Raw genomic sequence first — 9948 nt, 5'->3', positions numbered from 1 at the left:
AATTCTGCAAAACAAGGTTTTATTTCCATTTGGAGCTATAGCCACAACCTGACAGCGTGGGGCGGGGGGTGGGTGTTCAGACTCCCAGAGGGCCAAGGTTTTAGCTCCCAGCCCTCAGCAAGCGGAGTGCAGAGACCGCTCAGGACGGGCAGGGTCATCGGTGCAGCGGTGAAAGCAGCAGCACTAAAGTGGTGCCCCTCGGGCGGGGTCCTGGAGATCCCTACAGGGGATGAGCAAAGCCTGGAGCCCCAGGCTTCAGCACCCCACCTGGGCCATGCTGGGGCCCTGGGTCCAGAGCACTTAAGATGCTGGCAAAGGGTTTGGAATGGAGGGAGGGGCTAGGTGGGGGTGGGCGGAAGGAAAGGACTGTTGTCCGTGTGGGTGTGGTCCATGATAGGGAATGGGCCCACAAGTGGAAAGGCGGCCTGGTCCTCCTCACTCAGCTCTGGACCCTCGCAGTGTGGCAAGTCCGACAAAGCACATGACCATCCAGAGGGAAGCAGCCCTCGTCATCAGCCTGGATGGACAGAACCTTCTGACAGTCCTGAGAAGGAAGAAGGGGAAGGGGCGCTCAGCGTGGGAAGGCTCCTGCTCTAGCTTTAAATTGGTCATCAGGTGCTTCAGAGCTGAGGATGGTCCCATCACTCACCCCCTTCTTCCTGACCGGCCACCTTCACGCTCCTCACCCCCCACCAGGCCTCCCCCAGAGACAAGAGGGGTCATGGTGCCCACCCGCAAAATAACAGGGTTGGGGGGGGTCTTCTCATCTTGTCTCAGCTCCATTCTGGAAGTTTTTGTTTTGTGTTGTGCTGATGCTGGGACTTGAACTCAACTCAGGGCCTGGGCACACTGTCCTTCAAGCTTTTCTCTCAAGACTGGTGTTCAACCACTTGAGCTACAGCGCCACTTCTGGCTTTGTGCTGGTTAACTGGAGACAGGAGCCTCACAAACTTTCCTGCCTAGGCTGACTTCAAACCATGATCTTTAGATCTCAGCCTCCAGAAGCAGCTCTAGGATTACAGGATTGAGCCAGTGGCATCTAGTTTTCAGCTCCATTCTGCCAAGACTTCTGCAACCTCACTGGACACCTGCGCCCCATCTCAATCCCATGACACTATAAAACCACACACACACACACACACACACGCACACGCACGCACACACACACACACACACACAAAGTTCCCACTCTTAAGACGATCTAAGACACAACGGGGCTCCCCAGAGAGACAGAGGGACAGCTGACCTCACACTTGTAACACTTCATGTGGAAGTTCTTCTCCAGAGCGACCACTCGCACAGTCTCTTCACAGCCAGGCTCAGGCATGATGGGCTCTGAGCAGACAGAGCACTTTGGGGCGTATGCCCTGCAGGGGAGGGAGGGGAAGGGGATGGACATAGAGAACAAGGCCATGGGTTCCATGGAGCCAGCAGCACCTCAGGTTTTCATGACTCCTGGGTACAAAACCCCACATATTCTGTTTGTCCCATATTTCTTTGAGGGGTTTTCTTAGGGGAAGGGGTTGTGTGGCTGGAACTTGGCCTCAGTATTGTCCCTGAGCCCTTTTGTTCAAGGCTAGCACTCTGCCACTTTGAGCCATAGCACCACTTCCAGTTTCTGAGTGGTTGATTGGAGATATAAGTCTCACAGGGACTTTTCTGCCGGGGCTGACTTCAAACCTCAATCCTCAGGCTCCTAGTAGCTAGGATTACAGGCGTGAGCTACTAGCACCCATGTTTTTGGTGGAGCAATTTCTCATCAAAGTCCAAAGGCCAAGCACCAAACCTGACCCTGAAGCAAAGATCTCTTGCTCACCCTGCCAGTGTTCTGGCTACCACACAGCTGAGGCCGCTCCTGTAGTTAGCATTAGTAATGTGGCAGGCCCCTCCTGGTCTACCACACCAATATATCAGTGCCTTTCCTCTGATCCTAGACAGTGCCAGGGAACACGGGCCACCCATGGTGGAATCTTGAAAATCTCCAAGGTGGAGATTGACAATGTTCTTTTCCCAGCTTCCTTTTAGCACTATGAAGGTATTTTACTAGCCATCCTGACAAAATGACTGTCCCAGTTTCTAAAAACAAAAACAAAACAAAAAAAAAAAAAAACTAAAAAACAGTGCTCCAAACTGAGTGCAAAAGAAACGACTTGCAGGTGAATAGTCACTGCACACCGTGGTAAGTGTCCCTAGCCAAGGCCAGTCATGGGACGTTCCATCCAGACCTTTGGGACAAGTTGCCCCTTGTTGTCCCCAGGGGCCAGAAAGCAAGACCTGAGTCTGGAGCTGTCCTGAAGCTCTGTGGGACCTTGACTACCTGACAAAGTATGGATGAAACCCAGAGAAACCGGCCGGGGGGGCGTGGGTGGGTCCTCACCTGTGGTAGTCGGGGACGCAGTGGGGCTTGCTGGCCTGGTCCATGATGAAGGAGGTGCCCTCCAGGAGGCAGCCGCACACCACACAGGTGAAGCACTTCGGGTGGTAGAGTTTGCCGGAGGCCCTCAGCATGTGTTCGGCGATGGGATTCCCACAGGAGTGACACTTCTCCAAGGTGTTCTAAGGGGCAGAAGCAGCACGGTTTGACGACTCCTGGGGCTCCCTGAACCCCCTTCCCCCCCCCCCAGCCCCAATCCACCCCAGAGCCCAAAGTAGGACTCACGGTGTAGCAGTCCTCACAGTACGGGGACCCGTCCACGTTGTAGAACTGCTGCCCCTGAAGCTCCTTGTTACACTTGTGGCAGGTGAAGCAGGTCAGGTGGAACAGCTTGCTCATGGCTCGGACAGCCGGCTCTGACCGGATCAGTGGCTTCTGGCATTGACCACACGTCTCTGGGAAAAAAACAAAGAACCACATCAAGAAGAAGAAGAAAGGAGGAGGAGGAGGAGGAGGAGGAGGAGGAGGAGGAGGAGGAGGAGGAGGAGGAGGAGGAGGAGGAGGAGGAGGAGGAGGAGGAGGAGGAGGAGGAGGAGGAGGAGAAGGAGGAGAAGAAGAAGAAGAAGAAGAAAGAAGAGGAGGAGGAGGAGGAGGAGGAGGAGGAAGAGGAGGAGGAGGAGGAGGAGGAGGAGGAGAGAGGAAGGAAAAGGAAGGAAGAGGAAGAAGGGGGGAAAGGGGAGGAGGAGGAAGAGAGGGAGGAAGAGAAAGGAAGAGGAAGAGGAAGAAAAGGAGGAGGCGGCGGCGGCACAGCCTTCTCACAAGCTCACCGGGGACCCTCCAACCGCATCCGTGGCCAGCACAGTACCCGAAGGACCGAAGAGAGAAAGACCCCACCACTCACCATCCACAGGCACGGACACGGAGTGCCTCTGGGGCTGTTCCATGTCCTGCATCAGCTGCTGGGTCAGCTGCTCCAGCTCCTCCACCTCCTTCAAAGTCAGGGGTCCTGGGGCCCCAGGAGAGCGCACCTAGGAAACGACACTTTTCTTCCTATCCGGCCAGGGTCACCCCCTCCAGGAGCCCGCCCAGACTAACCGATCTCTTCATCCAGCCTGCTTCCCTGGCTGCTCGGATCCCAACCTTCCCAACCCCTCCTTTTCTCTCCAGGGGGAGGCCCCCCAACACATCACAGAGTGGCAGGCACTGACCTTAGCTTGGATCTCTTAGAGGGACACATCTCCACACCCCCCCTCCCCGGGCGCCCCAAACCCTCGCCCCGCCCCCGCAGCGGTCACAGAGACAGGCCGGAACAACTAAGCCACGGAGGAGGCCACGCACACAGCAGCTCAGGTCACTGAAGCACCTAACACGCAGAGGCCACGCACGCATCGACTTCACAGAGCATGCTCGGACACGCCCACCTCCCCGCAGGGGAGGGGCGTGCTGCGTGCACAAAAGGGGGCGCGCGCTCGGGGGGCGCACGTACACACCTACCCGGCCCACCTGCTGCTGAGCAGCCCCTGTCAGCGTGAGGATGCAAGCACAGGTTAAACCCCAGAGCTGTCCGCTGGAGCCCCAACCCCCCAGAACCCCAAGACATCCCGGGGTCCCTCCTGAGAGAGAAGCTTACCATCCCTTCTTCCTATAAGAGACTGAATACTGGAGGAGACTGGGAACGCGCAGGTGGGGCGGGGGGGGGGGGGGGGGGGACGGGGGGGGGGGGTGAGAGACAGAATGCTGTGGGACCCAGAGAACTTGGGGAGACCTTCTGACCTGGACCACATGTGTTCAAAAGACCTTTCCACAGGAACACTGAATTGGTCATCTTTACTGGGTTAAGGCCACCCAAGAGACACAATCCCTGTCTTTTTGCCCCTCCGCCACCCGGAACTCCACAATCTTCTCAAGTCTGTAATCCTAGCTACTTCGGAGGCTGAGATGTGAGAATCGCAGTTCAAAGCCAGCCAGGGCAGAAAAGTCCCCGAGACTCTATCTCCAATTAACCAGCAAAAAAGTCAGTGTGAAATAGTACCAGCCTTCGTGAAAAGGCCAAGAGAGAGCTGAAGGCCAAACTCAAACCCCAGTACAAACAACACCAGAAAGGATCTGTACCAGCTCTGCTCTGCTTTCCTGCAGCAGAACTACAGGGACAATACTGCCCGCTCTTAACTATATTGCCCTAAGACACATCTCCTACTCTGGAGTGCCATAGGTCCCTGGAAAACAAGCAGGGACCTCTTGCAAACTTCCCTTCCTGCCATTTTGGCACACTATCAGACACTGGCCCTAGTCTTTAGAAGGATGAATGCAACCAGAACCCTGTCTGTGGGCACCCATACCCTCCAGGACACTCTTGTCTGCTACCAACAGCTTTCCTCTACCTACTGGTAACAATGCCACAGCTCCGCAACTCCCATGGCTGAATTTCTCTCCATCAGTCACCTTCCATCTCAGCACACCTTAAATCTAACATTAACAACCTCTTGGTTCCCAAGACCCCTCTCAAATACGCCCCCATTTTCCATTATGTGACCCTAGTAGAAGGGCTGGGTGCCTGACTCCCCACTTGCCCCATGTGTCTAGAGCTGCCAGCCTGCCACCCGCCACCCCTACACTGGCCTCCCGCTAACTCTGGCTACTCAAGAGCCACACGGACTATCTTGGCCTCATCTCCAACCTCAGGTCACACCACGGCCTGGCTTCCTGTTTCTGCCTCTGAGCTGCAGAAAAGTAGGTGGAGAGAAACTGAACACTGCAGACAGACTTCCTAAAGCACTGCAGGGCCCTCCACACACTCCAACCCCAGCTCCTCTGTCTGCTGTTTGGCTCCAACCAGATTTCCAGTTGCCTTTCCCAGAGCAGCTGTTCCGAACCTTTTTCCATCTCCAGCCCCCAATAACTTCGCCCCCTCGCTCTCGCTCACTGATGACCTCATCCGCTCCAGGCCTGGCAGCCAGCCAGTATAAGCTCACTCCTCGTCCTTGCATGCTCGCCACAGCAAATACCACATATGCCGCCCTGTCCTTGCTCCCTAGAAATGCCCCTGGGGTCAGTCCCTGCTCCCAGGCATCACTGAGCCTTCCCCACAAACTTCGGGCCTCTTTGTTTCCAAACACACTTAGGCCCCCCTCCCCTAACCTACACTTTCCTGGCTCCCCCTACACTAACACCATCTTTCCCTGGTCTTTTTCCTGCCAACCTTGGGGACCAGCTTGACACTACCACCTCCCTGTTCTCACCACTCCTTAGACATTGTTCCTATCAGACCACAAAAGGACCACTCCAAGGCCATCTGTGATGTCCTAAAAGTCAAATCTCTGGCCTTATCTGAGTCCTAGGCCAATGCCAAGCAGAAGAGCCCTACAATACCTTCTTGGGTTTCGCTCCACTTCCTCTAGCCCCACTTCTCTTCTCCTTCCTACCCTAGCCAAGGTAGCATGAGCCAAAGTTCCTCTCAAAACATCAACTACCTCTGTGCAATGCCTCAAAGCTTGCTGCCTCAGGGTCCCTGTGAGCACTATCACATGAACTTCTGTGGTTCAGAACCCCATCCTGAATTACCCACATTTCTAGCTGACTGACAGTTCGAACAAAGGGCAAGTACTCTTGGAACCTATTGCCCAACAAGCTGCCAACTGGACCCCGCCTCTTCCGGTCCAAACCATTTCCCCTTCTTAACTTCTCTATTTGATCAAAAGTCCTGTCACTCCCTAACACATTCAGGTTCAGAACCTCCCTGGTTTATTTCTTCTCCTTTCCCCTTTTGTTCATCCAACCGCTTTCGGTTGCCTCCTTCTGTAGGTTCTTTCCTGTGGGTCTTATTTTTGGTTGCAATTAACGTTAGTGTGGCTCAGGAGTAAACTCACACCTTGCTGACCTCTGACCTCATACGTCTCTGGTGCAACAACTTTGCAGAAAACTCCCAAAACTGGTGGCAATTTTATTTCCTACCCTAGCCCCCAAATACAGTTCCATAATTTCCCCCAAAGGAACCTTGTGCTTTCTGTTTTCCAAACACCCTTTGTGTATCAGCACTTTTGAGTTTTGCCAGTATTATTCTCATTCAAATGCTGTTGCCTCCTTTACAGATTCTTTGTTTTGTTTTGTTTCGCTTGCTTCTCTTTTGCTGGGGCTTGGGCACTATCCCTGTTTGCTCTAGGATAGTGCTCTATCACTAGAGCCACAGCTCCACTTCCAGCTTTTTTTTTTTTTTGGTAGTCAATTGGAGATAAGAATCTCATGGACTTTATTGTCACAATCCTCAGATCTCAGCCTCCTGAGTAGCTAGGGTTGTAGGCAGGAACCACCAGTGCCAGGTGTCCTCTTGGGATTCTTAACTCTACTTGTCCTTCAAGGCACACCAACTTCATGACTTGCCAGTCCTCCAAGTCCTGACTTCCTACTTTGAGTTCCTACCATGCAGTGATGCTCAGTTACAAGAATCCACTTGGCATTTCTTCCCATAGTATGTCTAGAATATACACAGGATCAGATGAACTCCTTGGATGAGGATGGTGGGCCTAGATGACCATCAGATTCCCTTCAACTCTAAAAAAGCTCCTGAACTAGAGAGCAAGAACTCTTCTGTTTCTATTCTGAACAGAGTTCTATTCTAGACACACAGCCTAGTCCTTTCCACACATTAGATCATTTACTCTTCACCACCATCACAGAGGACAGTGTTGTTCTGAAGACTCAGAAATGGAGGCTCCAACTCCCAGTTTGCCACGCTTGCCTAGGGTGTGATGGCATGTGAGAAACCGAGCAGGGGATTCAATCCTCAGTCCACTAATTCCATTCCACTGAGCCTGTTCTGAGAGATCTCTTCCCTTCCAGCATCTCAGCACAGTGCTTGGCACTCAGCTGCAGCTGGCCGGGCTGGCTGTTCCCTTGTTTACTGGTGCTGTGGCTCCTATCTCCAGATGGACCCTCGGGCATTGCAAGTACTCTGAGCTGAGATTCACTCAAAGTCCCAGACCAGGAAAAAACTGGTGATCCTCCTTGGGCAGAGGTATAAGAGAAGGTGGACCAAAGCCGCCTAATTCTGAGCCCTTGCTGCTCTGACTCCCCCTCTCCCCCACCTCTCCTCATCTCTGGTCCCACCCAATGCCAGAGAACAGCTTTCTTTCTGTCCCTACTGTCCTAACAAATGATACTCACCAATGGGGTGTGAAAAGTCAACCTCAAACATTCCGGCAACCCCCCTCCACACAACTTTCCCAGCTTCTCTGGCTCCTGACCTCGGTATACACCTCCCTCCCCCCCTCCCATCCACCCCCCCTAGGCCTCCACCTGGATCTGTCCCTCACCTGGTTTTGAGGTGGCGGTGGTGGCCTGGGCGCTGGTTGCTGCTTTTCCTGCACTTGGGGCTTCTCCCTCTGCTGTGCATAGGTGAAATTCGGAGGCTGAGGGGAGCCTATACTGGAGGAAGACGGGGCTTCCGGAGCCCCCAGTTTTTTATTAGGCTGCGGCCCAGGTCCACCTGGGGCTCCAGCGCTCCACTTGGGAGCCAGTGGAGGAAACTTAGGGGCTGGGGCTGGAGCTGGGGGACCTCGCGGCTGCAAATGAGCAGAAGACACAGGCTGGGGCTTAGCCTGGACGTGAAACAGTGCCTGGCTCTGTGGCGGGGCCTGAGCTGGAGGCTGTGTGCTCGGAGGGCTCTTCCAAGGAGGCAGGGGTGCCGTGCCCCCAGTTGAAGGCTTGGTATTGGACTTGGGAACAAACGGAGTGACAACTGGTGGGGGTACATATCCAGATGACACCTGGGAGGAGAGGCAGAGAGGACAGAAGTGCACTTATAGAAGTGGCCCGGCCTGAGTTCCTCTTTTCCCTCCACGGGTCGCCTTCCCCAGGTCAACAGCGTTTCCTAGGGTCCCGGGCCCTCCCTTACCCGCGCTTTGAAGGGATCATTCTTGGTCATGTCATCCAACAGTGAAGACAGAGAGTCAATCTCAAGGTCAATGCTGCTCACCTTCTCCCTAGGCTGCAGGGTCAGGGGTCAGAGAACCCATCCCAGGCCTCCCTTCCCCACCCCACCCCCCAACAAGACAGAAGGGGCATGGGAGGTGAGAAGGACCCACCAGTCCCCACCCTGCTCTGGGGGGGGGGGGGTCCCAGAGCAGCAGCCCCTCCGAGCCCCATACCTGCGGCGGGAGCGGGACAGGGGCCTCGGCCCCCGCCTCCTCCGCCACTGGAGGTGGCGGGGAGGGGAAGATGTCCTCATCCAGGGGTGCAGGAGGAAAAGGCTCTTCGATCGGGGGAGGTGGGGGTGGGAAGGCCCCTCCCAGGGCACCCGCAGATTCATCGCCATCCCCAAGGAGGGGAGGTGGGGGTAGGGGAAAGTCTGGGTAGGAAGGAAAAAGAGCGCCATGCGTCAGGGCCTCGATTGCCCTCGGTCCACAGCTCTAACTCCCAGTGCAAGAACTTTCTCCAGGGTCTGGGGGTTGGGAGGGGGGAGGAGGAGGGCGCAGTCCCCCCCTCCCGCCCCCATGCCCCGGGAGCCGAGGCGGACGAGCCGAGGAGCGAGCGGTGCGGCTCCCGTTACACTGGGAGAACGGATCCGGAGGGGGGGGGATAGATTCCTGGCCCACATTCCCGCCTCCCTCCCCCAGGCGGGAGACTTGGAACCGTCCCAGGCGCCTGGCTCCCAGCCACCGGCTCCGCGATGAGGTAAGAACATCTGCTCGGGACGGGGTGGCTGCGCCCAGCCCCCGCCCCGCACCCACTTTCCCAAGCACCCCCCCCCAAATTCCACAAAGCCCGGATCGCACCCTGGGGACCGCAGGGGGGGGTCCCAGCTGCCCCCACCCCAGGCCCAGCTGCATAACTGGAGGGGGAGGTGTCCTGGTCCCCCCCCACACACGCACACGCACACACCCCATACCCAACTGCATACCTTCCGGGGGTGGCGGGGGGATCTCGCCCACCCGGCCCATCTGTGCACGCTGGGCCCCGGCCGGGGAAGGCTCGCTGTCCCCGGGCCGAAAAGGGTTCACTTTGGGCTTCGGGGCCACCACCGGGGCGAACTTCTTCTGCGGCGCGTAAAAAGCTGGAGCCGAGACGGAGATGACGGGCGGCGGGCGGGGGGCGGCCATGGCTGGGCCGGGCTGGGGTGCTGGCGGGATGGGGGGGGGTCGCCAGGTTACGCGGCGCCGAGCCGCGAACTCCCCGGCGATCGGGGCTCCCCACCCACATCCGCGCCCCGCGCCCCGCGTCCCCTCCCCACGCGCGCCTCACCGCCGGCGGGAGCGCGCGCTCCGCGACTGGATGAGCGCTCGGCGCAAGGTCCGCGGACTCTGCGTCCGGGTCCCCGGCAGCCTCGGAGCCGGGCGTGGAGGGACGGACGCCGGGAAAGGGGAGGGCGGGAGGGGGGCGGGCGGAGAGCGGCGCCCAGACCATACAAGGAGAGGCCCGGGGAGGGGGGCGGGGAGAGCTGGGGGAGGGCGGACGAGCTAGGAACCACCCCCTCCCCCAGGAAAGGCACCCCCCCTGCTCCTGCCCCAGGGCCTTAGGCTCCGCCAAGGTCCCCCCCCATTCCCCCCCGCCCGTCGCCCCCACCCCGTCGGGCACCGACC

General features: G+C 57.1%; 1 protein-coding gene across 1 annotated transcript; it reads right to left on the bottom strand.

Annotated features, from left to right (window-relative positions):
• Positions 1-2: 2 nt before the first annotated feature.
• On the bottom strand, positions 3-9706 carry Zyx (zyxin). The gene is made up of 10 exons (XM_069996947.1): positions 9611-9706; positions 9270-9488; positions 8518-8717; positions 8265-8357; positions 7684-8136; positions 3276-3402; positions 2660-2829; positions 2378-2556; positions 1247-1367; positions 3-544 (listed from the first exon to the last, which is right to left on the bottom strand). The coding sequence occupies exons 2-10, from the start codon at positions 9466-9468 to the stop codon at positions 440-442; spliced, it is 1647 nt and encodes a 548-aa protein (XP_069853048.1). The 5' UTR covers positions 9469-9488; positions 9611-9706; the 3' UTR covers positions 3-439.
• Between the last annotated feature and the right edge of the window lie 242 nt (positions 9707-9948).

The sequence above is a fragment of the Dipodomys merriami genome, unplaced genomic scaffold, assembly GCF_024711535.1.
Source record: "Dipodomys merriami isolate MVZ:Mamm:240054 unplaced genomic scaffold, mDipMer1.0.p SCAF_5, whole genome shotgun sequence".
Lineage (NCBI taxonomy): Eukaryota > Metazoa > Chordata > Mammalia > Rodentia > Heteromyidae > Dipodomys > Dipodomys merriami.
The sequence above is the reverse complement of the archived record's forward strand: the minus strand, read 5'-3'. Positions and strand labels throughout refer to the sequence as shown.